The following is a 26,369-nucleotide window of genomic DNA, read 5'->3' as shown; positions in this document are numbered from 1 at the left end:
TTGCAAAAAAATTGTCTGTTAGGCGATACCTCTTAACATAAATATTACTCCAAATCCTGAAGTGGGAAAGGAGAAGGGGATGTCCATTGTTGTGAGGCTAATGGTTTTATGAGTTTTTTTTTTTTTTTTAAAAAAAAATTATTCACAAAATTAAATGGTGTTTTCATGTTCAAATATAACTTCTAAATTATTATTTTCCCCCTTCAAATATCAACCAATTTATGTCCAAGCGCTTTCAAAACTGCGAATTCAATATGATTACGCAACACTTATTCCTCAATAATGGTTCTCAAATCTTCACTTTATGCCTATAAGCCCCAATTGCATCGTAGACATTAGAAAGAGAAAAAAGGGGTTTTTTGTTATATTTATAGTGTGTTATAAAATATATATATGAATGTCCATATAGCCTAGGTTTTCCACATGTCCTAAATAAGAATAGGTACATGTACATATAGTGGCATGTATGAAATGAAGAAAATGAAGCAACACAAGTTTGATTTTAACTCTTAGTGTTGTCATTGATGACTTCATCAAGAGATTTACCATCTCTATAAATAGATGGTTAAGTTCTCAATTTGTAAATGGATATCAACAAGAAGTGAAATACAATCTTTCCCTCCTTTCTACAAAGTTCTTAGTTTGCTTCTCTTGTTTATTTCCAAATATATAGTTTTATAACACGTTATCAGCACGAGTCTCTAATCTTTTATTTGAGTTTAGCCCATATCGGTACTACCGTCTTTGTGTCATCCATGCCTTAATGAAAATTAAGGTATTGTCCTACTCATCTAAAATAATATACTTATGCAGAAGTTTTTTGTTATTTAAGGGGTTGCAATTATAAATCATCCGGGAAACGGTTCACGACGGTGTATGTAATCAAGTATTGTTTGTAATTCTTCATGAGGTTTGGGTATCTAGTAAGTTATACTAGTATCTTATAATGAAAACAGTTTCCATCACAGGTAAAGTGATTTGAGCCTTTTGCTTATTATTGTTGGTTTAATATTTTTAATTCACTTCTAATGTTACATGCTATGTTTATATATGCGTATGTCGTGGTTAATTTGGTACTTGTTTTTAGAATGATCCCAGAAGTGACATTCATACTTCACAAGTCTAATGTATCACTACATTTATTTGTATTTATGGATCAGGATCACTAGAAGTGATGATTCATACATAGGCCTCCATATTGTGATTTATATTGAAAATATGTTAGAGAAAAATCTCTACATTATATGCATATCTCGATTTGCTCCTGAAGTAGCAATATCTTAAAAGAAATTTTAAGCTATCACAATTTGATATGCTTAAGGCCTGCACGTTCAGATGATTGTGTTCCATTTTTGAAGAATGAGAACTTTTGATATAAGCTATAAATATAGATCCATTCCCTGAAGTGAATGTGATAATATGTAGTAAAGCCTATAAATATAAACATGCATTTGATTGTGAAAATATCATGATCCATCTCCAGAAGAGGTAGAATAATTGAAAAGAAATATTCTGAATATTATATGCTTTTCTCCCGAAGTACTAAACTCATAATTTTGCTCCACGAGTAGCAAACTTTGAATTCTACTCCAGAAGTAGTAAGCCTATGTATTTTACTCCTGAAGTAGTAAGGTTTTTAATTCTACTCCTGAAATAGTACAACTCTGAAATCTACTCCCGAAGTAGTAGAATTCAGAAATTTACTCCTGAATTAGTCAACCTTTAAACTTTACTTCCGAAGTGGTAAAACTTGAAACTTTACTCCCGAAGCAGTAAAACTCTGAAACTTTACTCCTGAAGCAGAAAGAATTACCAAAATATCTGAGAAATACTCTGAAGCAATGTCTTCTTGTGTTTGAGCAAAATAACGAGCTATTGATGAGCGTCGTATTTCAAACACATTTAAATAATCAGGTTTCATTCCCCGAAGTGAATGAACAAATACCACAACTTATCTCCTAGAGGGATAAAATACAAAGAATGTAGATGTTATATTTTTGTGGTATGAAATTCAGACATTGCTACACGTACCTGTCGTACGTCGAAACATATTAAAGCATCATTTTAAGGAAAAAGGAAGCAGAGTAGAATGCTTTCTCCTATAACCACATTAATACATTATGGTTAGTTGTTATTGATTTCCTTGAAGGAAATAACAATTAATTTATCTCTTTATGAAGGATTTGATTATTATGTATTTGAGTTTAGATACAAAATACTCAGTTAATGATGAATCTCCCTGAAAGAGATGTTTGAAATATTGAAGTTTAGAATTCAATGTTTATTTCGTGACACCAGTAGTGTCGAAATTTGCTTTCATGGTACCAGAAGTATTTAAGAAATATTTGGTAATAGAAATTAATGATCAAAGGCTCCAGAAGAGATAATTATTTATTTACAAGTATCATGACACTAGCAATGTCCAAATAATATCCGATTATGATAAATAAATTGAAGTCTCTTGAAGATGTTATATATGATAATACCATTCATCGTAGATCATAATTGGTACGATCGGACACTGTAGTAGACCTGAAGTTTACTAACAATAAAAATGGTTATCATATTGAGACTACAAATGATCGGAATATTAAATATCTTCAAGTTACTATGGGTAAGAAATACACAAGTGAAATGTTACCCGAGCATGATGAGATCATATACCACGATAAACCAGAAGTTTATTAATATACAATTTCATGCAATAGTAAACCAGAAGTTTATTAAAAGAAATAACACTCGTCATAGTAAACTTGAAGTTTACGGGTACAGATAATTTTATCAGTTGACAAGACCATTTTGACCGTCCTGATTTAAATCTGATGTGCTAATTGAGTATTAAAAACATATTGAAGAACTAGAAGATTCTTCAAGAATTTGTTTGTGTTGCTAGTTCTCATGATAAGTTGATTACACCAGCTAATGTTGGGACTGAATCCCCAAAATTCTGAAAAATATAAAAGGTGAATGTGAGCCCCTTCACCTGCAATGTGATGTCTTAAATAGATGCATCTATGAGACGGTCACATGTATGTTTATTGTCAACTGGCAGTTTGACATTTACGAAGTTGCTTGCTCAAAATGATTGAGTTGGAAGCACAATTTTCAGAATATGTAATCAAGACAATCATCTTGATAATGCTGGTTTATATCTAAGTTGGTTTGGCATTAGATGCCTCCATAATATAGCCAAACCATTGCTTATGAGAACAGAGTTTCATATGTTGGTCTGAGATATGATATATTGCATACAACAGCACTTGTGTGCTTCAGATCAATAAATTTTGATAAATTCTCCCCTCATATTTGGTTCAGGGTCAGGAACTAGATATTTCCATCTTTTAGCATTTGATGTGCGGTACATGATTAATGGATATACCATGATGCACACAGATGGATTTTCCCAAAGAAAATGGGGACATATGTCACTAAAATAAGGGGGAGAGAATAAGCAGCTAAAAATATGTTGTGAATTATCATCAGTATGATCCTCAGATAATTCATCAAATGCTGGAAGCATTTGCTGACCCAACTATTTCATATTTCATCTGCAAAATGCTCCTAATGTCCCTGAAGGACAGAGTCTACAACATGCATAGAGCATGATAGACCAATTGGTTCCAAATATAATAATCCTTGAAAAAAGGGAGGAGCAAATGATCAAAATAAGGAGGCAAATTGCTCTTGAAGAGTCGACGACATAACACTTCATGAAACCTTATGCGAGGTTCAGGTACCTGAAAATAATGAAGTGATGAGATCTCAGTAAGTTATGTCGAATTGCGAACCGATATAACATGATATCTTGTCGACAATATTTTGATACAATATAGCGCGCAATATTGTATAAGGTTGTGAGGATTTGATTTATACGTCTCTTAAAGCATGTTGATGTGGAAATAATTACCAAGTAAAATGATGCATCTTGATAAACGTAATGTTTATTGGGCCAGCAGTCCAAACATCAGAAAATGTCACATTATTTATAATGATGGAAGTTGTCACAACCTATATGGCTTACTTGATAAAATTTATATGAAAATTTCTGAAGGATTCAAAATGCCTGAAGCATATACAAATTCTTGGGAAACTTGTTTAAAATCCTTAAATGGATTAAATGAATCAAGGCTGATGTACTGAAATCGCCTTAATGAATATTTATTGACGAAGGGTACAAATAAGATCATGTTTACCCTTGTCTCTATATGATAATCAGAACCTTTCAAATTATTATGCAAGTTGATGACTTGAATATTATTGGAGCTCTTGAAGAGTTTCCAAAAGCACTTGATTATATCTGCTGAAATGAGAAAATTGAAATGGTCCTGAAGTATCATATATTTGTGCAGTTGGTGCATTTATATATCTTGCTATAACTACAAGCATGATATAATTTACTCCAATATGGAGTTATTGAAATAGATCAACTGCATATTGCAAATGAAAGCCCTGACATGAATGTATTTGTCCTAACCAATACTGTCAAGTGTTTTGGACATACAGGGCATTCATCTAATCGACATAAGAATTCAATCCAGATGTGTTATCTATTTCCATGAAGGATTGTTGTCATGACATTCAAATCATAGAAAGACAACAACAGATTATGAAGCAAGTCATGATGTACTTGTCCTGATTGCAACAATATTATACGGCGATGATGCAACTCTATATGAGAAAGGAAGATGCAAATCATCAACCAGTTCGTCAAATGATAATTTAACAGATCTGATAAAAGCTCTGTCAATCTCAAGATATGATAAGTTGGTATACAAGATTTGTTACATCATCGTCAATAATTATGTGATGCTTTAATCAGGGGGAGCAAATACGCACTGTACTCTTTTTTCCCTTGACCAAGGTTTTGTCCCATTTGGGTTTTCCTGGCAAGGTTTTTAATGAGGCAGCTCTCAAAGCGTATTACTAGATATGTGTAATCTTTTTCCTTCATTAGGACTTTTTCCCACGGGGTTTTTTCCTAATAAGGTTTTAACGAGGCACGTCATCTATTAATGTTTTAAAGCAATCCGGGCGCATGTGGTATAACTGCCTTAGTGAATATTTGTTAAAGGAAGGCTACACAAATGATGCAATTTGCCCATGTGTTTTTATAAAGAAAGTAATATCGGAGTTTGTTGTACTTGCTATATATGTTGACGACATAAACCTTATTGGAACTCCTGCAGAGCTTAAAAAGGCAATTGATTATTTAAAGAAGGAATTTGAGATGAAAGATCTTGGAAAGACAAAATTATGCCTTGGTTTGCAAATTGAACATTTGACAAATGGCATTTTTGTCCATCAATCTGCCTATACAGAAAAAGTGTTGAAACGATTTTATATGGATGAAGCACATCCATTAAGTACTCCGATGGTTGTTCGATCACTTGATGCGAATAAAGATCCGTTCCGACCTCAAGAAAAGAATAAGGAAATTCTTGGTCCAGAAGTACCATATCTTAGTGCAATTGGTGCACTAATGTATCTTGCCAATACCACAAGGCCTGACATAGCATTTTCAGTTAATGTGTTAGCGAGACATAGTTGTGCTCCTACAAGGAGACACTGGAACGGAATTAAACACATATTGAGGTATCTAAAGGAGACTATCGATTTGGGCTTATTTTATTCTAGCAATTGTAGTCTCGATCTTGTTGGTTATGCCGATGCAGGGTATTTATCTGACCCACACAAAGCTAGATCTCAAACAGGCTATGTATTTATTTGTGGGGGCGCTGCCATATCTTGGCGATCTACAAAGCAGTCTATTGTGGCTACCTCATCAAATCATGCTGAGATAATAGCTATTCATGAAGCGAGCCGTGAAGTTGTGTGGCTGAGGTCAATGATACATCTCATTCGAGAAAAGTGTGGTTTGAAATGTGATAAAATACCCACAATCTTATATGAAGATAATGCAGTATGTATTGCCGAATTGAAAGGAGGATTCATAAAAGGAGATAGGACAAAACACATTTCACCAAAGTTGTTCTTCACACACGAGCTCCAAAAGAATAGTGATATCAACGTGCAATAGATTCGTTCAAGTGATAATATGGCTGATTTGTTCACCAAGTCTCTACCAACCGCAACTTTCGAGAAGATGGTGCACAAGATTGGAATGCGAAGACTCAAATACTTGGACTGAAGTTCTCATCAGGGGGAGTTAATACATGTTGTACTCTTTTTTCCATACAAGATTTTGTCCCACTGGGTTTTTCTTGTAAGGTTTTTAATGAGGCAACCAAAATGTATATTATTAGAAATATGTACTCTTTTTCCTTCACTAGAATTTTTTCCACTGGGTTTTTTTCTAGTAAGGTTTTAACGAGGCATATTATCTATCAATGGACATCCAAGGGGGAGTGTTATAAAATATATATATGAATGTCCATATAGCCTAGGTTTTCCACATGTCCTAAATAAGAATAGGTACATGTACATTTAGTGGCATGTATGAAATGAAGAAAATGAAGCAACACAAGTTTGATTTTAACTCTTGGTGTTGTCATTGATGACTTCATCAAGAGATTTACCATCTCTATAAATAGATGGTTAAGTTCTCAATTTGTAAATGGATATCAACAAGAAGTGAAATACAATCTCTCCCTCCTTTCTACAAAGTTCTTAGTTTGCTTCTCTTGTTTATTTCCAAATATATAGTTTTATAACATAGTGGCTATTGTTGCTTCCTTTTTAGATGTTGAACTACTTCTTTTTAGTAAATGAAATATATAGAATGGTGATCAATTAAATATTGCAAAGTCCCTATATTTATCACCGATCAGGATTGGACTATAATGAAATAATAACAATACTGATAGAAAGTGACAAATCCTAATGAATTGACCGTAAAAGTGGCTCTTAGCAAGAATTTACACTAGGATAATGACTAGGAAGAGTTGAAAAGCCTTATCGCATTATTAGAGGCGGAGCTAGAATTTTGAGTTTATGAATTCTAAATTTTAGAGAAAATACTTCCTGCTAGGTTCTAAATAAATTAGTTACATACTAAGTGAATTTTTAAACACAAATACTAGTCAAAGCTACTAGATTTTGCCGAACCCAAAGGCAACACTATAGCTCCGCCCTTAGGCATTACTATACCTAAGGGGAAGGGATTGCAGTTAGATAGTAGGCGATGGGGGAAAGCAAGCTGAAGATGCATAAAACGCCATGTTAGAGGTAAGCTGATTTGCCACTTTAAGAAAGTATTTTCGAACTAATGTCACTGCTAGTCTAGTGTCAGTGTTTTTCGAGTTATTAGCTGCTTCCGGAGCAATAACTTAGATAAGTCAGAGACTCTAGTAAAAGAACACGGACTTCACATCAATGCATTCAACTGCTTTTTGTATGAAATAAAGTATACCACTTAAGTGATTTGTTTGATGAAATACAGATGTAAAAACTACTGCAACTTGAAATTCTTTTCTTTCTGTACGAAGTGTAACTTCCATATCTTGATGCTGATATTGCATTTTCCTATTTGGTTGCCGAAAGACCAGGATATTAGACCAATTCCAGCACCAAATGACAACAAAAGTACAAACAACCACCTGATTATGTATCTACATGCCTATAGAATTCAGTCAAACGCAGGGACTAAGAGGCCATAAGAATCCTTCTCATTTCATGGTTACCTCCATTATTGCACCCTGAACCAATCAACGAGGTTATCCAAACCTGATCGGACCTCACTGATTCATCGTCCTCGTTCCTATGCCAAGTCCAACGGGCATGAGTTGAATTAACCATCTTAAGTTCGCCATGACCAAAGCTCGCTTCACGGAAAACCGACCATTCTGGTGGGGGTTGTTTGTACCTGTTGAAGGTGCCAAGTCAAATAAACTTCATTTCATATTTTAGGTTTTTAACTAACTATTCTAGTTTAACCACAGTTATCGACACGGAGAAGAAAAGAGAGTCCTGTAGCTCGGACTAGTAGCGCTTTAAAACTTCTATAACTCAGAATGAAGGGGGAGGCAGGAAACTTCTCTTTCCTATGGGGTAGTGTACTTGATTAAGTTTCCAGATCAGTTTAACGTGAGCTTTCGGCTTCACAAAGCCTGGAATAAGGGTGTGTTTGGTAAGAAGGAAAATATTTCCCCTTAAAAATGTTTTCTTGAAAAATAAGTGATTTTCTTACTTATTTTATGGTGTTTGATAAGTAAAAAAATAGTCTCAAGAGCATTAATATGTAATCTAGGAGAACAGTATAAGAGTGGGGGTCATGGGCGGTAGGGGTAGGGTTGTTCAGAGGTGGTGGGCATTGGACGTGAGGAGGAGATAATAAGCTTGTAATGCCACTACTTGTTTTCTCTATTCCCACAAGGGAAGGTGTTTTCCTGATTTTTAAGGAACTTGTTCCCCTAAAGAAAATGTTTTTCAAAATAATTTGAATTTGTCCAAACAAACATGGAAAAAATGGAAAACAATTCAGAAAATGTTTTCCTTTTATACCAAAAACACCCTTAGTGCTTGCCTTTTTACATTTTTACTTTCTCCTTCATTGTCACAATCACTCAACCACAACAGAAAAAAATCTTGAGCTAAATCCAGGGACAGAAAACATTCCAACTCCACACGAAATACAGAGACCATTAAAGAATTTCAACTATTTGGTGCTACAGCCTTGTCATGATCTGGTTAATGTGTTCAAGCTGACAAGAGAAATTACTACAAGAACACTTTACCTGTGAGCCAAACCTTCTCTATTTCCTCCATCGCCAATTGTAATGTGGACAGCACCACATGGATCAGTTTTACCCTTGTAAACTCGTTTCTGTTGTCAAAGAACTACACAATTAGGTAAAAGAAGCAAAGGAGAAACAGTATAAGCAATGAAGGCATACCGTGCGCTCATAAGCATGGACATGCCCACTGAAAACTATATCTGCACCAGCAGCATACAGCAAAGGCTCCATAGCTGCCATCATGTCATCACCTTCACATTGATGGGCTCTATTACTATTATACCATGGCACATGGAATAGCACAACTAACCAAGGTGTTCTTTTACGATCCACTTTTAGAAGATCAGCCTGCAGCGATGAAGGTCCATAATTGAACTAATTAGTAAGTAATCACTGTGATATTCAAAGAAGTATGGAATGCGAAAAGATTCTTAGTTTTCTCCTTATTTAATAATATACTGATGAAGCGATAGCTTTAGATTAGGCGGAAAACTTCTAACAGTAATAATCCAGAAAAAGTATATTCTTAGGGTGTGTTTGGTATGAAGGAAAATGTTTTCTTGGAAAAAAAGTGGGTTTCTTACTTGTTTTTTCGTGTTTTGTAAGTAAGAAAAACAATTTAATCCAGAAAGCATTTATATGTAATCTAGCAAAAACTATGGGGCGGGAGGGGTGGGGAGTGGGGGTTCGGGGGTGGTGAGGGGTGGGGGTTGGGGGCTTTGGGTGGTGGGGCGGAGACAATGAACTTGGAATGCCACTTATTGGAACTTGTTTTCTTTACTTCCATTTGGGAAATCATTTTCCTTATTTTTAAGGAATTTGTTTTCCTAGAGAAAATGTTTTCCAAAAACATGACAAATCAAACATGGGAAAATTGCAAAACATACCTCCATACCAAACACACCCTAAAGTCTTAAGTGTCTAACTGCTTAAAAAGCTACATGCCTCAGGTCATTCACTCTTCACTACATATACTAGGCTCTTTTTACGTGTAAACTCCAAAGTTTCTTAATAAAACACTGCACAAAAATATCTAAAGATCTAAAAGTATAAACAACAAAAATATCTTCTGTTTCATATTGGCACTTTCTAAGGATTGGAAATTTCCTGAAATGTCTATAAGTGAAACTGTAAAACAATAGGAAATTACTCCCTTTCATGGTGACTTCTATACGAATCATAAATTTCTACAAACAGATATTTTCCATTGTAGGAATAAATGAGAGCTCATCTAACCTTCAGCCAGCTATATTGATCAGAGTACTCATCATAAGCAGTATATGAACCGAGCATAATGATATGAACCCCAGCAACATCAAATGAATAGTAGAGATTTGAAGTGGACGCACTCTCCTCAAATGGCATTTTCCACCTTGAGTTATAAGAGACGAACCCATCCTCTAGAAACAGTATCCTTTCTTTTTCATGATTCCCTTGTGTTACCATCCATGGCCTAGAACTAGCGAGCGGCTGAACGAGTTGACCAAATGTGTCCCACCTGTGTTGTAAATAATCAGCATAAGAAAGGTCACCAGGGAGCAAATGAACATCGTATTTGCATTGGTCTATGTGGTCCAAAGTTGACTTGGTCCATTCAGTCTGGCCCAAATCACCAGCCACAGCAAAAGTAACTGGAAACTTAGAGGGTGGAGTTTTCATCTGGAATTCAGGACCTTTGCCTCCACATCTATAGAAGTACGTGGTATTTTCTTGCAATGGTCCAATGACAGTGTGATGTATCTTCCCCGAACTATATAAAAGATAACTATACTTGGTACTTTCTCCTTTATCTATAGCACTATATTTTCCGGGGGATGTTCCATATTCAACAATAGAAGGAGAAGACCCGTCATTGGTGACCCATGTGACCCGCATGTGTTTGTCCTTAGCTAATGAGATGTGAACCTGCAATGGAGAAAATCAATTTCCTTGATAAAATCCACACGCTCAAATCATGAACCCAAATGCAAAGTATATCACTTTACAGATCAAAAAAAGTTGAACAAACATAAATGACACAAAACTATACAGTTTTAGGCAGCTTAGAAGCTTTACCAATGTCATCGAATGGACCTAGGGCATACCAGGGCTAATTTAATTATACTTGTCATAAAAAGAAACACATATAATCCATTGTAGTAATTATATTTGTTGCCTCTATGAAGGAAGAAATATGGACTCAAGATTAGTATTGAGCCTCTTAAGGAACCCAAAGATGGTGGAATCTATATAAGCAGACCCACTGATTGTAAAGACATAACTGAGCATTCTATGGAAGCGTAACAAAACAAAACCAAAAATGATCATTAAAAGCCAACAATTTTCCTTTCTTTTCTTTAGTGATAATGATAAGTGTCCAGGCCAGCTTGTGCACACACTTGCTACTTCCCCGGCTCCGACCAATATAGGTACCAGTAACTCTGTCTACCAAAGCTTGGAGAAATGAGATAAAACCATCCACAATATGCGTCTAATCCAAACAGCCTAAGTTACACAATTACACTCTTATGACTAGACTAAAGTCTGGGATCTAAGTTACATACTTACACTTTTATCACTAGACCAAATCCCAAGAACCAAAGTTACACACTTATACTCTAACCCCTAGATCAAAGTCCACGGACACAAGTTACGCACTTACACACTTACCTACCTTTTTTGCTCTACTCTGGATTTAAACCATGGTCTCCCTCCAGATTCATTAATCACTAGGTGCTAAAAGCCAATTTATTCTAACAAAGGAAAAGGTCTAAATTTTCCCATGTACTATCTGAATTGCTCAATTTTGCTCCTTCGTTAAGACTTTTGGTCCATTCATACCTTTGCCTTCTGCATATTATCTCGTATTTATCTTTACCTTAATGAAGCTCTAGCATGAAATAGGTGGACTCCACGTGTCCAAAATACTTGGAAGAAAAGGTCTAAGTTTACCCTACAACTTCTATCTATAGTTTAAAATTACTCTCAGGTATGTCGGAGTTCTCTGAGGAGTTGAGAGCAAAATCAAGTCCCTTACCTAAGAGCCAGGTAAGATTAGACCAAAAGTCTAACGAAGGTCAAAGTTGCTCAATTTCGGAGAGTATAGACACAAATTCAACCATTTTCCCTCCAAACAAAGATAAATTTTACACCAGACAATATGATGTTTCCTTTTTGTTTTTTCACAACAGCAAGATGGATCCAACTCCACCTATATGACCTAACATAAAGGATAGCTGGTTCCAAGCCCAGATAACAAAGAAAGGTAATCCCACAGAAAAATGGGTTCAAATACTGCCTGAGTAGTAAACTTCCGATTCATTTTCCACAAAATTAGAGCGAAAATCAGAGCAAAAACAGAAGAAATGAACTTTCAGGGGTCGTTTGGTAGCTGGTTTGGAGGTGAGTTATCCGGATATTAACCCCTGCTTAAGTAATACAGGTTTAGGTAAGTTATTCATGTATAAAACTGATACGATGTTTGGTTTGCAATTTAGAAACCCGCATAACTAATACATGTAGCATAAGCTATGAGGTAATCTATGTATTATTTTATGCAACACAGAAGGTGGAATAACTAATAGTACATGAATAACTAGTACATGTATAATTAAGCACTGCATAACTAATCCCTGCATAAAATAACACATAGATTCCCTCATAACTAATCCATGTATTACTAATACTTGCATAACTCTAACCAGCTACCAAACGACCCCTAAACTTCCGGGTTTAAGCCGATTCATTTTCCACAAAATTTGAGTGAAACTCAAAGTAAAAAAACAGAAGAAATGAACTTTAAGTTCCACATAACCAACGAGGTAAAATGGGAGAATCATTTAACTTTGTGTATAATATTTACCTGCTGAGGTTGTGAAGAAGGTAGAAATTTATAAGTGTAAATAATTATAGTTTGTGTATAATCATTTAATAGGGGGTTGTGGAGGACTCAAATTAGGATAGAAGGCTAGGTGGCTTATTCTTTCACCATAGTAGTTGTAGTTTTGCTCATTTGTTTATTGCCATTTGATTTCTGCATTTGATTGCTGCTTATATTTGTTGGGCCGTTGTACTTTGATTATCTTATTTATCTATAGTAGTTAATGCTCCTTTCTTTCCGGACTGTTCTACCATGACTTTTTCGTTTTTGTTATTCCTTGTTTTCATATTGTTTTCGATATGCTTGGCCCTGTCTGACCTTTTGTCTTGTTTTCCTCTCTTGAGCCGAGGGTCTTTCGGAAACAGCCGCCCTACCTTTCAAAGTGGGGGTTAGGTCTGCGTACACTTTACCCTCCCCAGACCCCACATGGTGGGATTATACTGGGCTTGTTGTTGTTGTTGTTGTTGTTGTTGTTGTTGTTGTTGTGTATAATCATTTAAGTTAGATGAAGCTGGCCGGTTACAGCAAAATGGATTCAAATACTGACCCGAGTAGTAAACTTCCGAGTTGATTCAAATTGACGAGGTAAAGGAGAGAATCATTTAACTTTGTGTATAATTTTTACCTGCTGAGGTTGTAAAGAAGGTAAAAATCACAAGGGTAAAATGATTATAATTTGTGTATAATCATTTAAGTTAGTTGAAGCTGGTCGGTTACAGCAAAATGGATTCAAATACTACTCGAGTATTAAACTTCCGAGTTGATTTCTCAAATGACTCAACTAATAGTTATTATCTTAGAAAGTCACTTTTTTTGTCGAAGGAAATAAAAACAAGAAGAATGGTGACTTTCTGAAATAATAACTATCAGTTGAAAAAACCCGCAAACTTCCAAGTTTGATTTCTCAGATGTTCACTCAACTAATAATTATTATCTCAGAAAGTCACTTTTTTTTTTTTCTAAAGGAAATTAAAAACAAGAAGAATGTTGACTTTCTGAAATAATAACTATTAGTTAATCGACCATCTGAGAAACCTATAAACTTCCAAGTTGATTTGTTAGATGGTCACTCAACTAATAGTTATTATCTCAGAAAGTCACCCTTTTTTTTTTAATCAAAGTTCGGCTTGACTTTCTAAAATAATAACTATTACTCCCTCTGTCATAAGATATGCGATATAGTTTGACTATGCACATATTTTAAGAAATAAAAGAAGACTTTAAATCTTGTAGTCTAAAATCAGTCAAAGATATGTAAAAGCTAAAGTTTAAAGTTAAATTGTTGGGCAAGTAAGGAAATGTATCACTAAATAAGTCAAAGATATGTAAAATTTAAAGTTTAAAGTTAAATTGTTGGGCAAGTAAGGAAATGTATCATTCTTTTTTGATAGACTTAGAGCCTCTTTGGATGGGCTTCAAAAAAGCAGGTTATAAGCTAAAAAAAAAAAATTGGTGTAGTCTAACTTATTTTTTTTTAGCTTATAAGCTGCTGCTTTAGATAAGTTAAGTCAAACAAACCCAATTAATTTTTTGGGCTTATTTTAAGTACAAAATGACTTTAAGCTGGCCAGCCAAACACTCAAAAAAGCTGAAAACAGCTTATAGACAACTTATAAGCCAATCCAAACGGGCTCTTAAAAAGAAACTATATCACATAAATTGGGACAGAGTGAGTAGTTGAGTGATCATCTGATAAAATCAAATCAAACCGATTCAATTTCCACAAAATTCGAGCAAAAATCAGAGTAAAAACAGAAGAAATGAAACTTTAATATAAGTCAACATAATTAACCAGGTATATATATTTTTTACCTGTTGAGGTTGTGAAGAAGGCTTTTTATCCCATGGTAAATGGAACATTTTCCGAGGCGGTGGCCTGATATATTCGCCGGCAAATACTTTACCGGCGATAAACAAAATAGCCGTAAGAAAAGGTAGTAATATTTTCATTGTTGAATACTAATGACTGATTTGGTACTGCCAAAGTGTGTGTATATATATATATATATATACCAAACTTTGGAATCTTCTAATCCTTTGTTTCCTTTGAGTAATTAACAATCTTTAGCCATTTTATCCTTGTCTTTTTTGAAAATTAATATGGGGCAAAGATTTCAATTATACTCTATGATCATGTAGTTTGACTATTTAAACTTGTGTTTTTTAATATGTTTAGCCTTATCCCAAACACTGTTAACACACCTAATTTTCACTCACAGGTAACTTACACGTACCAAATTTTATGTGTTTTTAAAATCTTATATTAAAGATCCATAAATTATGTAAAAATTGTGTATGTTGCAGAATAAGATTAGATTCATAATTTGATTAAATAAGAGAACATAATTTTTTCATGTAAAATAATAATGTTATTAGTATAAGGGACAAACTTGTTCTTATAAATTTGTTATATAAAATTAAAAAATATGGATATTTATATGAATTAGGAAAAGACTCAAATATGTCGCTGAACTACTAAATGACTCATACACGACATTCGTAAAATGAAGGATTTACATAATGTCATGTGGCAAAATCTGGTAGTAGTAGAATTTTGTTAGTAAGTAATGGCATATATGATCTCAAATGATAACGGTAGTGGTATTTTTGACCCAAATTATTAATGAGTGGCATGAATGAACCTTTTATAATAGTTTGATAGCAAATTTGAGCTTTTTCCAAACTTTATAATTTAATGTCATAAATATGCCTAACATTTGCAGAGAAAATGACAAAAATGGTCTCTTATGCTTAAGGTTGGTTTAAAATAGTCCCTTAAATATGCACTTCAAGTTTTGGTCCTGAGTTAACATTTTTAGTTTGCAGCAATTTTTACCAAAACTCTGTCTGTTATCAGTCTCCTCCAATTTTTACCAAAACTCTGTCTGTTATATTTTACGGGAACTATACCAAAAAAAGAAAAAAAAAAGATTAACGGGAACTCACATTTAGAGGTACAATCTTTGTAGGTTTTGCTACTTTTAATTCTACTTCTAGAGTATGGTGCAGTTTTTTAAGGTGTATTTTAAAAAAAAATATATATATATAGTGTCTAGTGTAATATTTTGTGCAAATTTTAGGATTTGATGAGACTTTTTTGGTGTTTATAGTTAAATCTTCTTATTATTTTTGTCAAATCTAACAAATAGAGTTTAATAAAAATTTATGGAGACTACAAGTGTTAACTTTTGACAAATTTAAAGAACCAAAATTTGCATGACTATAATTAAGGGTCAATTGGTATTGTAGTCTTTGATAAGTTTATTTTATAGAAAAGGGTCAATTGGTATTGTAGTCTTTGATAAGTTTATATCTTTCTTATAATTTAAGAATATTACAGGAAATCTTTATAGAATCATTTTTTTTATATTCTAATCATAAAAGGTTATATTCACTCATTTCCTCAAATAATAATATATCTGAACTAGAAGAGCTGAAATTTAGGCTAATGCTTATCAAATTTAATTGCATCATACAATTAAGATGTTCATCCACAAGTCTAACCATATAACAGAATACATGCATTTCGTCACTTCAAAACAATACGAAAAAGGATAGAGGAACTTTTGTGTTAAAAGATTAGGCAGACAAGTTTGTTGGAACATGAAAGTGACATGATTAAACTGCCTAGGCTTGCAACATGAACTCTTTCATGTAATAGAAGGGTAGCTTTAAAACTTTTTTAGAAGACAGAAACCTTATATTGCTCTGACTCTTCAAAAATAAAGCTAAAAATCTTATGTTATTCGAAATTTTTAAAAATAGCGTTGAGTTGTCTGTCAGATCCTTCAAAAGCTACACATTTTTTAAGGATCTAGCCATATTTTTGAAGGATTCGAGCAAACATAGGAAGCAAAAAACTAAGTAGTTTGTTTAGTGCAGTTGATGCATATGCTTCAACCGGTTTATTTAGTGTGAGAAATCAAAGAGATCAAGGGTCAAATTCCAACCTACACCGAAAAAAAAAAAAACTAGGTGGTTCTTTCATATGCCTAAGTTTTAGTCGGCAAAGTTATTTGAATGGAAGATAACTAGTATTCAATGAAACAATCGAGGTATGCACAAGCTGATCTGGACAACATCATTTTAAAAAAAGGAGCTATTTTGAGCTTAATTAGATCTACACAACACTTGCATTTTGCAGCTTAAACATACATAAAACGCGCAACTACAATCACAAAAACTTGAGAATTTGAATAAAAGGTGTCAGCTACAACATAGGCATACATATGGATATTAGGTGATTGGTCAAGTAGGCAAGTTACAGTATCTTCAACACCTTACCAAAACCTAAGTTCCACAAAATGTGAAAAAAAATACTCCTAATACTAAAAGTTATATGTAGACCCAACACAAGCCTTAAATAATCAAAATGCTTGAAGTCATATCACAATTAGCTACACTCGTATTAATAGCCTAACTAAGCCAGTCCGGAACTAGATCTTTACCTCCTTGGATGCTTGATAATCATCCAATGACATCATGGTCATTTTCGGAGATAATCAAGTCATCCACATAGACTAAGACGTTAAGTTGCATACCTCCTCGGTGCATCGTGAAGGGAGAATAATCCGAGTACGACTATTTGAACCCATATTTCATCAAAGCACTTGACAATTTCGCAAACCAACACCGAGGGGCTTGTTTCAAGCCATACAAAGATTTCCGGAGTCGACAGGCTCGGACCAACAACACGAAATCTCGGTGGCAATTTCATATAAACTTCCTCCGTAAGGTTACTGTGCAAAAAGGCATTATGAACATCCTGTAATCAATTCCTTCCTCCTGTTTATTCCCGAAAATGACTAACCAAGCTTTATAACGCTTGATTTTGCCGTCAGACTTGTACTCGTTGTAACGAGGGATAACTTTGAGAGTGGGAGTCGTAGGTATGTCTTCTTGGGATACCCCTACGAAAAGAAGAGTTGAAGATTGTATGACTTAGAGAACGATGAATATTTAGTCTCAAGAGATATGGACCTCTTATATTCTCTCTCCCCCTTTACTTTCCACAAGCAAAATGAAGAAGGGTTTAAGCAGTATGTCTGACCGGATGTTCAGGTGGGCATACTAGTGCGATGTAGAGGGTTGTTTCCGAAATTTCAGGGGAAATTTTATTTATGGGTGTTGTAATTACAGATACGACGTTTTGTAATTACACATACGGCTAACTAAGTTCTACTCAGTTTACACCTTTGAACCAAATTGTTGTCAGAAGGTCTATAGTTTGGACTGATGGAAAAATAATTTAAATTCAAATGTTGACTTGATTCATCTATAAATCCATAATGTAATCCTTATTATTTGACGTAGAATTGGAATTTGTTTGATAGAGAGAAGACAAAGAGCACTTTGATGCTAGTTGAATGATGAAGTGATGTGGTGGACGGATGGAATTCCTCCATCTTAAATCAAATATCTCGAGTGAAAGAGTCCTGGAAACGAAGAAATTCTTAGTGGGGAGTCCTTCCACCCTAAATATGCCTACACATCACAATCTGAATTAGTCGGGTTAATAGGTTCCGAAAACCAAGAAATGATGAGTGATGAACTAGTGCAAAACAAACTAAGTAGAAGACAAACACCCTTAGATTTCTGTTCTGGCCTATCGACTAGAGAGTTGTAAAAATGGACGACCAACAAAGGGTTCACAAGCTTGTTAATTCCCAGCTGAATAGGATTTCATACACACCTCTTGAGACAATTCCCTTTTAACCATGATTAGGTGTGAGAAATTTCTATACAAAACATATGTGATTCATCAATTGGTCTGATATAAATACCCAGCGTTGATAAATTTTTACCTCTTGTTTATATATCTCATGCTTGTTGAACACCCTTTTGTTTTACTTTCTAAACCAAGATTTGAAGTCTAGCAAGAAGCAGAACTTGTTAATGACCCCGGTTTTGAGTCAAATCATAATACCCTCCATCAATGTTGCACATCTTTTTCTCTACTATAATGGGTTCTGTTCCTTCTTTAACGTTGTCCCTAATGTATAATCAGGCTCTCTGCAAAGACCAAACAGGGTATAGTAGGCTCAAAATATCAATAAGTTTCTCCTTCACAATAGTGTAGCACAATCACATTTAATATTCATGGCTGCTGATTCATGGCCGCTGAGTTACAGTATGCTCTTAAATAGCATTTATTCTCAGCTCTGGGAAGTTGGAACAAGGGCTCCCGAACTAATAGCTAACTTTCCGCTTATTAGATCTAACAAATTTAGCTAGGAAGTCAAAAGACTTTCTAATTATCAGAAGTTGAACGCGTTAAGGGGTGATCATAATGCTGCTATGCACTCGACTTCAATCTTTGCATTCATTGGGAGTGCTGCCACCTGATAAGTTGCCCGAGCTGGTGCAGGAGATGGGAAATCTGCAAATAGCTACGTTAGAGTTACGTATTCTCACATCGTATTGAATACATGAAGTAACATGCTAAAGCAGACATTCTTTATAAAGTGCTAGTTTTAGTCTATAAAGTGGACAAGTATTTAATACTGTATTTCCTTCTCTTGCATGCAAAACAGGCTTTGATTACTTTCTGCTCTTTCTTGCTTCGGTATAGTTTCTTCTCAGAAATTAGCAATTCCAACTATCACTAACAACAAAAATGACCATACTCTACATACACTTTGACTTGGAGAGTTCAGAACATTATATGGTCACTTTTCCTATTCTAAAGAACATCAATTCCGAGGTTTCTAACATAGCTAGCACAAACCAAAAGTATATACAAGCAGAGCAATCAAGTGCTGAAAAAGTTTTATTACGTCATCTGAGTACATATGGTCCATTACAAACAATCATGGTTGCTAATCACTTCTACCTTCCGAATTGTCACATATGCAAGTGCAAACCAGTAGACCTTCAAATGTTTTAGGCCAAGTCTCTCTGATATCCCTAACATAATTACCAAAAGGAAACTAGGAAGGATTTAGAATGAGCCTTCATGAAACCAAACAAGAAATATGCTATACTTTTATTGTGCTTAAATTTGTTCAGGTTTATCCTTTGTTTTTAGTTGAGTGTTCAACTCTTCAAGATGAGCTTGCTAGTGAGAAACAAAGGAAAGAATGTCATACTGATGGAATGCTGCAAAGCAAAACAATATACAAAAACTGAAACTAGTTTTGACAGTATCATGACTCACATTTAGCATAAATCTCATTCACTTTCTTGAAGTCGTTCAGATCAGCTAACCTGTAGAGAGAGAATTATTCAAAATTAATAATCACAATTCAAGACTATAATGAGAGCAAAGCCCTACGGGGTGGGAGAATAAATGACAAAAGACCATACAAGATAGTTGTCTTAACAACTGAGGAGTAGCTAGCGCCACTTTCTTTAAGTATCTCCCCCATATTCTTGAGAACCTGGATATATAGATATTAAGCTCAAAGATCTTAGAGTCAGCATTTTGAACTAAAAGGATGGAGTATTGACAACTAAATATAAAGCTCAAATCAAGAGCTGTTATTTGTCGGCAATCTACTTTTTTTTTTTTTTAATGGAGAAAAATGAGCAATTACAAGAAAATGCAGAACAATTTGTGAAGTTGGCTCTGCACCTGCCAGGCTATCTACTCTTCTTTTACGTTAAAACTTTTAAAAACAAGCTCTAAGTTATGTCTTATCACCACAAAGGCAAAGGTCAAATTATTCAATATGATGATGGCTTTAACTACCTCTTTAAATCACGCACAATTCGGAATGCATGACTACTCAGAATTATGAGGGTTGAGATTCATATAATATAGAGTATAAAAAGATGGGGAAATTTCAATAATGTACAATCTAGCATACAAAATTACACTTGCGTAGCCATATTTTTAAATTACACCCCGCATAGCCACTTTTTCACGATATACAACATTATACAATAATATACAACTTTATATACCTGGAGTAGACAATGTATCAACCTTGTATAAAAGTGTATAGTGTTTATACTCACTTTTGCACTTGTATACAATATCATACAAACTTATACAAGAGATGTTTACATTTACATATGAGGAGTTTATATGACATGTATAATAGGTGTTTATACACACTTCTACACCGTATAAGAGTGTATAATAGTGTGGAAGCTGCACATATTCTAAATTTGTAACAATCACTGATATTTGTGTTATACATGTAAGCTATAAACTTAGGAATATCACATGAAACAATTCACTACATACAGTTGCTTTCAGCAACGATAAACAAAGCCACAAAGCAACAGCAAAGCTATAAAAGTTGGCTAGCTCGGGTGAATAAAAAAATATTGGCTAATCCGGGTAAATATTTTCTTCAAAGTGTCATGCAGTGTTATTTTCCCTAAGCACCCTCCAACTGTCATGAGAATGATATCTTCAGATCAGGAGTGGCAAACGGGCGGGCGGATCGGATATGGGCGGGTCAAAAACAAATTAAACAAAAACGGATAAGATACCCAACCCGTCCATATTTAACACGGATAAAAGGTTAACCAGTGTTTCAGGAATAGACAGGTGAGACGACTCCCAGAAAGCACAAACTTATGACAAAAGCAGACAAATGGGTATTGATAATAGGGATGGATATCCATGTTATCCATATGGATATCCATTTTTAGCGGATAATATCCATAGTTGATCCATTTTTTAAAAGTCAGTTATCCAATCCATATCTAATCGGTCGGATAGGATGGTTACTAGTTCTTTTTAACCATTTTGCCAGCCCTACTTCAGATACATAGTTAAAGTTGGAGAAAGAGTTCCATTCTCAAATTTCAAACTATCACTATTTAGGATTAAGCCAAGAAGTCTACTTTTGGGCAGCACATTTCTTCACTATGATTTGCAACTGTAGGCAAGATTAATCTTCCACAAGACGATAACACATACAAGCCCAAGAGGAAAGAGTCATACCACATAACACCACATGCACCTCCTAGATTAGTTTATTTCCAAATAATATCCAATAACTATTAAGTGGAGCCACAGCTTTCAAGTACTGATATTAGCATTTTAATGACAAGTCACGGCTAAGTACAAAAATACCTGCTCTGTTTGATCCTCCACACTTTCTGAGACAAATTTCCCAGTCTGCATTCAATCATAAGTTAGTTAAAGATAGCATAAAACAAAGGCACCTGATGGAATTTGTACAGCATTTGCAATAACTGATGCGATAATAGCACAAACCTCTGGAATAAGACCCAGACATCCAGAGACGAAAACAAAGTTATTAGCTTTGATGGCTTGAGAGTATGGCCCTAGTGCTGCCGGAGCCTTATCAGTGTGAACGGCCTCCTTTATACCTAACGACATACAAATGTTCATTAATAAGGTAAAGAACTCTTTGAGAAATGAGTTAGAAAATAGGAAATTTGATGATGTGTGTGTATGTGTGTGTGTGAGAGAGAGAGCGCAATTTCTCTAAACCCTTGTATATTTATAGATATAATGATGCCTTAACAACTCCGAACCTCAAGGACTGACTTTTCCCACAAGTTCTATTCACCAACAATACAATGAAAGGCTAATTACAGATCATAAGTGGAATGGCAACATAAAAAGTAGCGGCAATCAACAAGATACAATTATCGAGTAAAAATTCTTTACACATTCAGCTTATATAACTTGAGAGCATTATCTAGTTAACTTGTTACTTTATCAGTTGTATCCCATTCACCTGCAGAAAGCAATTAAGTGTCAATTTTTCTGCATACAAGCATGAAAGTTCTTTTTTTCCCGGGTAAGCTAATATAAGTGTTTCTTTTTAAAATTTGAAACATGCAAGGTAAACAAAAAGAACATATTGCTTTTCTGAATAAAGATTATGGTCTATATTCAAAGTTGTAAACTGAACTCTAAGCTCAATTACAAGTCAGAAACACATTGCAAATTCCATAGAACTAAATACATAAAAATAAATAATCAAACAAAGAAAATGTCATAAATCACAAAACAATTCTGTAGCACAACATCAAAAACTATATCTCAAATCCAAACAAGCCCGGGTTTATTTTTCCCTCTATATCCATTCAGAAGCAACAAAACTCATCCATCAGCTAAAAAAATCCCAAATTTTATTAATATCTACATCAATATTAGATAAGTAAGCCTCTCCAGACCATACAAGTGCACGTCGAGCCCAGGCAAAGGTTTTTGCAGGATTGTCCTTCACCGGGGGTGGTCTTTAATTTTTGTCCCTCAAATTGGTGGTCTTTAACTTTTGCCCTTATCTGGTTTGCGAATTTTTTTTTTTCCTGAACTGGGGTTCGAACCTACAACCTCAGGTATTAGGCGAAGGGCAAAACTTAAAGACCACCCCAAATGAAGGGTAATCCGTGCAAAAAAAAAAAGTTTTATCAACCGCATCCACTGTTTGTTCAAATTCTTGGTAATTAGTATTCGGAAGAAAGATAGTATGAATCCTATTTAGTCTAACGCTCTCTTTCAAATTTTCTAGCGAAGTATTGTTTTATCTCCTAATAGCCATTCCCCTCTATTGGGCAGTACCAAAAACATAAATTTAAACAAGAAATGTAAGTAAATAAACAAAAAAAAAAAAAGATTCCATTTTTCTTTCTATTTTCCCCTCCTTGTTTTCTCCAAACCCCAAACGTAACTGTAATACTGAAATCAAGTATAGTCATAATTTGTTTTTCTGCCACATTTTTTTTTTTTTGAAATATGTAATGGTGGTTTTGGGCGGGGGGGAGGGGGGGGGGGGGGTTGGGGTGTGACTTGTAGCCTGTTTGGACGGGCTTAAGCTTATAAGCTGCTTTAGATAAACTAAGTCAAACGGGCCTAATTATTTTTTTAGGCTTATTTTACGCACAAAATGAATTTAAGCTGGTCAGCTAAACACTCAAAAAAGCTGAAAATAACTTATAAGCCAATCCAAACGGGCTCTTACTGGTATTAGTGGAAGTGCTTAAGCAAGCAAAGGGTTTTGATTGAGTTAGTGAAGACACACTAAACTTTGCACCAGCAATTGATACACAGCCAACTCCGAATGCTAAGGGAGCACGGCTGCGTAAGGCAGCAACGTCCATTGCTGGAATTTGGAAACGACTTGCTGCGGCTGCCCACGTCATTTTCCGATTCTGCTAATGTTTTTTTCTTCTCTCTGTGACCTTTTTCTGTTTCCTTATTGGCTTTGGCTTAGGCTTATTATTCCCTTCCTTATGGTATGGTGGTATATTTTAGGAATGTGTGGCATGGGCCCTAAAGGTAATATCTAGGCCCATTTATTGTGCAGCTCTCTTGGAAAAATAGCACGCACTGCGGCACTGGTCATCCAATTATCGAAAATGGCTCATCTATGCTATTCGTCAGTAATTTTGGCTCATTTATGTCATAGTTGTTATCAAAATGGGTCATTCATGTCATTTTTCATTAATTTGGGTCGGATTTTTTTTATTAATTGGAGATTTAAAATTAGGCTGGTTTAATTAAACAACGTGAACCACTAATTCGAAGTCACATGTCATATTTGGTATTATAAAACTGGTGTTAATAAAAAATGGCATGAATGAGCCATTTTGATAACGACAATGGCATAGATGAACCATTTTATTAACGGCGATGACATAAATGAGCCAAACTATTGACGAGTGGCATAAATGAGTCATTTCCGAACCTTTTCCGATTGAAAAATAAGAACGCTATCGGAGCACGGCTGCGTAAGGCGGCAACGTCAAGCGACGACTTGCTGCTGCTGCCCACGTCATTTTCCGATTCTACTAATGTTTTTTCTTCTCTCTGTGACCTTTTTCTGTTTCCTTATTGGCTTTGGCTTATTATTCCTTTCCATTTGGTATGGTGGTATGTTTGGCATGGGCTACCGGTCCTATAGGCCCAAAGGTAGTATCTAGGCCCATTTATTGTGCAGCTCTCTTAGAAATAGTACCCATTGGCCGTTCATGCAGCCATTTATCGGCACGCAATTGAAAAATAATCACTATTATGGAGTTTCAAATTATAGAAAAATTTCATGATGATATCCGAAAGTTTTATGGTAGAATTTGAGCTTCGTTGACAGTGGCTATTTTTAAATTATAGAGGCTGAAAAGTGCTCATTTATGGATTTTACCTGGAGCTTGTTGCTACGTCATTTAGAAGAAAAAAAAACGTTTGTTGGCCACTTATAGCAATGAATGTTAAAATATATGCAACGTTCATTTAAATGAAAACATAATGTTATTACACTATTCAAATATTAATAAAATTAGGCAAAAAAAGACTGGTAATATTCCACTTTTTCTTTTCATTTCCTTTTTTTCTTCAAGAACCGAACTTAAATGCTAATATTGAATCAAGTAAACAAATCTAATTTATGCTTAAATAAATTGGTTGCATCATATATGATGTATATATGCTTTGTCCATTGGATTCTCTCAACCTGGATTTTTAACAAGTTCATATGAATCCCTATATTATTCTTCAACATCGAATGGATCAAATTTCAACCTAATCTATATCATTATTCTTTGAATATTTTAAGTTCCATGCCTAGATTAAATTAGTGAAACTCTTGGTTTGTGAAGCATGATACATTTGTTTAAGTGCCTAATGCAAAGAAATAAGCAACTCCTCACATTTGATCCTTAGAAATGTCATAAAGCCAACACTAAACTTTACCTGTTCATTCCTACTGAAAAGCATGAACTAATTAATAAGTAATCAGAAAAAAAATCACAAAATCTTTGACCTTTTTTGTCTTCTGGAAGAAACCCCTTTGTTTAATGATCATGAGAAGCATGAATTAATTGATAATTAAGCAAAGTCATATATCGTGAAACACGACAATTTGATGGCTTCCCTTGTGAAAACGAGATCAATTCTATCATCTATGCACTAGCAGCACAAAAGGTTTTTACATAACAATGTTAAAAATAATATGTAAAGATACTTCATAATAATTACTTTCATTCGGCTTTATGATCTACATTAACTGTAAAATATTTATTTTCCTTTTTAGTTTAATAATATCCTATAGAAGATTTGTTTTCTTTCTAAGTTTATGATCTATTTTAATTATAGAATATTTATTTTCCTTTTACGTAAGGCCATAAGAAAAATAACATGTTCCTTTGATATTATTCCTTTTAGTTTTATGTCAAGGTACTTCCACTTTGTGGGGTTTCATTGGATATGTTGCTGGCGTGAAAATATGCTAGTAATTTATTGTCTTTTTCTTAATGAGAGTAGATATTTGAAAATCTTTATATTCACATCCGTGTTTACGTCAAAGTATAATGATTTACTGTCATTAGATAGATGAACATTGAGGTAAAAATTGTATGTTAATTAACTATGATTAAGAGATAAAATATATGTCACATGTCATTTATTCATTGATTTGACGGAAATATAGAGTGCAAATATGTTTTCTCTTTCTTTCCGTGTCTTAAGTAAGTTTTTTCTTTCTTTCTGTGTCTTGATTGCTCAAAACACTACAGTATTTATCTTCCCCGTGAACAATTTGGTGTTGGGGTCAATTTATGCGCATCTCAACTGTTTCACTGGATGCCTGCTATCTCCACCAGCATTCAATTATTTCACCGAATACCTGCTATCTCTCACTAGCATAAATACCGAGTAACTTTACCCACCAAACTAGTGCACAGATGTAACTGTAACAAGAGATCTATGTTCCCAAAATTACCTTTCATAATCTCCTTTTCTTATTTCCATCATGCCAATTCATACCTTTTAAACTATTCTCTTGCAAAACTATTTTCTAATATGTAAAATTGCCCAACTTATTATATACTTTGCATGTCGAGCAATTTGATTCAAGCAGATAGTGAAGGTTATTCTAATCATATACACT

At 34.5% G+C, this 26,369-nt stretch overlaps 2 protein-coding genes across 4 annotated transcripts; both read right to left on the bottom strand.

The window, feature by feature from the left end:
• Nucleotides 1-7,323: 7,323 nt before the first annotated feature.
• On the bottom strand, nt 7,324-14,676 carry LOC132628197 (purple acid phosphatase 18-like). The gene is made up of 5 exons (XM_060343951.1): nt 14,365-14,676; nt 9,930-10,598; nt 8,853-9,041; nt 8,694-8,782; nt 7,324-7,822 (listed from the first exon to the last, which is right to left on the bottom strand). Exons 1-5 carry the CDS (start codon nt 14,500-14,502, stop codon nt 7,603-7,605), a joined length of 1,305 nt encoding a protein of 434 aa, XP_060199934.1. The 5' UTR covers nt 14,503-14,676; the 3' UTR covers nt 7,324-7,602.
• Nucleotides 14,677-18,599: 3,923 nt separating this feature from the next.
• LOC132628178 (reactive Intermediate Deaminase A, chloroplastic-like) lies at nt 18,600-24,366 on the bottom strand. Of its 3 annotated transcripts, XM_060343933.1 has the most exons (7): nt 24,294-24,366; nt 23,448-23,642; nt 21,728-21,843; nt 21,584-21,628; nt 19,858-19,931; nt 19,709-19,758; nt 18,897-19,458 (listed from the first exon to the last, which is right to left on the bottom strand). In XM_060343933.1, exons 2-7 carry the CDS (start codon nt 23,626-23,628, stop codon nt 19,352-19,354), a joined length of 573 nt encoding a protein of 190 aa, XP_060199916.1. In that variant the 5' UTR covers nt 23,629-23,642; nt 24,294-24,366; the 3' UTR covers nt 18,897-19,351. The 3 variants fall into 3 exon arrangements, with proteins under 3 accessions (XP_060199924.1, XP_060199916.1, XP_060199909.1); XM_060343941.1 differs by lacking the exon at nt 24,294-24,366 and having other exon boundaries at nt 18,600-18,931; nt 23,448-23,708; XM_060343926.1 differs by lacking the exon at nt 24,294-24,366 and having other exon boundaries at nt 23,448-23,710.
• Between the last annotated feature and the right edge of the window lie 2,003 nt (nt 24,367-26,369).

This window comes from Lycium barbarum, chromosome 1 (assembly GCF_019175385.1).
Source record: "Lycium barbarum isolate Lr01 chromosome 1, ASM1917538v2, whole genome shotgun sequence".
Lineage (NCBI taxonomy): Eukaryota > Viridiplantae > Streptophyta > Magnoliopsida > Solanales > Solanaceae > Lycium > Lycium barbarum.
Note: the sequence above shows the minus strand (reverse complement) of the source record. Positions and strands in the feature narration are given on the sequence as shown.

Coding starts and splice junctions, on each gene's coding strand:
- LOC132628197 (XM_060343951.1), bottom strand. CDS start 14,502: ATGAAAATATTACTACCTTTTCTTACGGCTATTTTGTTTATCGCCGGT. Junction 10,599..14,364: donor CTTCTTCACAACCTCAACAG/GTAAAAAATATA, acceptor TCTCCATTGCAG/GTTCACATCTCATTAGCTAA. Junction 7,823..8,693: donor AGAGAAGGTTTGGCTCACAG/GTAAAGTGTTCT, acceptor CACCTTCAACAG/GTACAAACAACCCCCACCAG.
- LOC132628178 (XM_060343933.1), bottom strand. CDS start 23,628: ATGACGTGGGCAGCCGCAGCAAGTCGTTTCCAAATTCCAGCAATGGAC. Junction 21,844..23,447: donor AAGCACTTCCACTAATACCA/GTAAGAGCCCGT, acceptor GTATGTCGTTAG/GTATAAAGGAGGCCGTTCAC. Junction 19,932..21,583: donor TGGAGGATCAAACAGAGCAG/GTATTTTTGTAC, acceptor CTATATATCCAG/GTTCTCAAGAATATGGGGGA.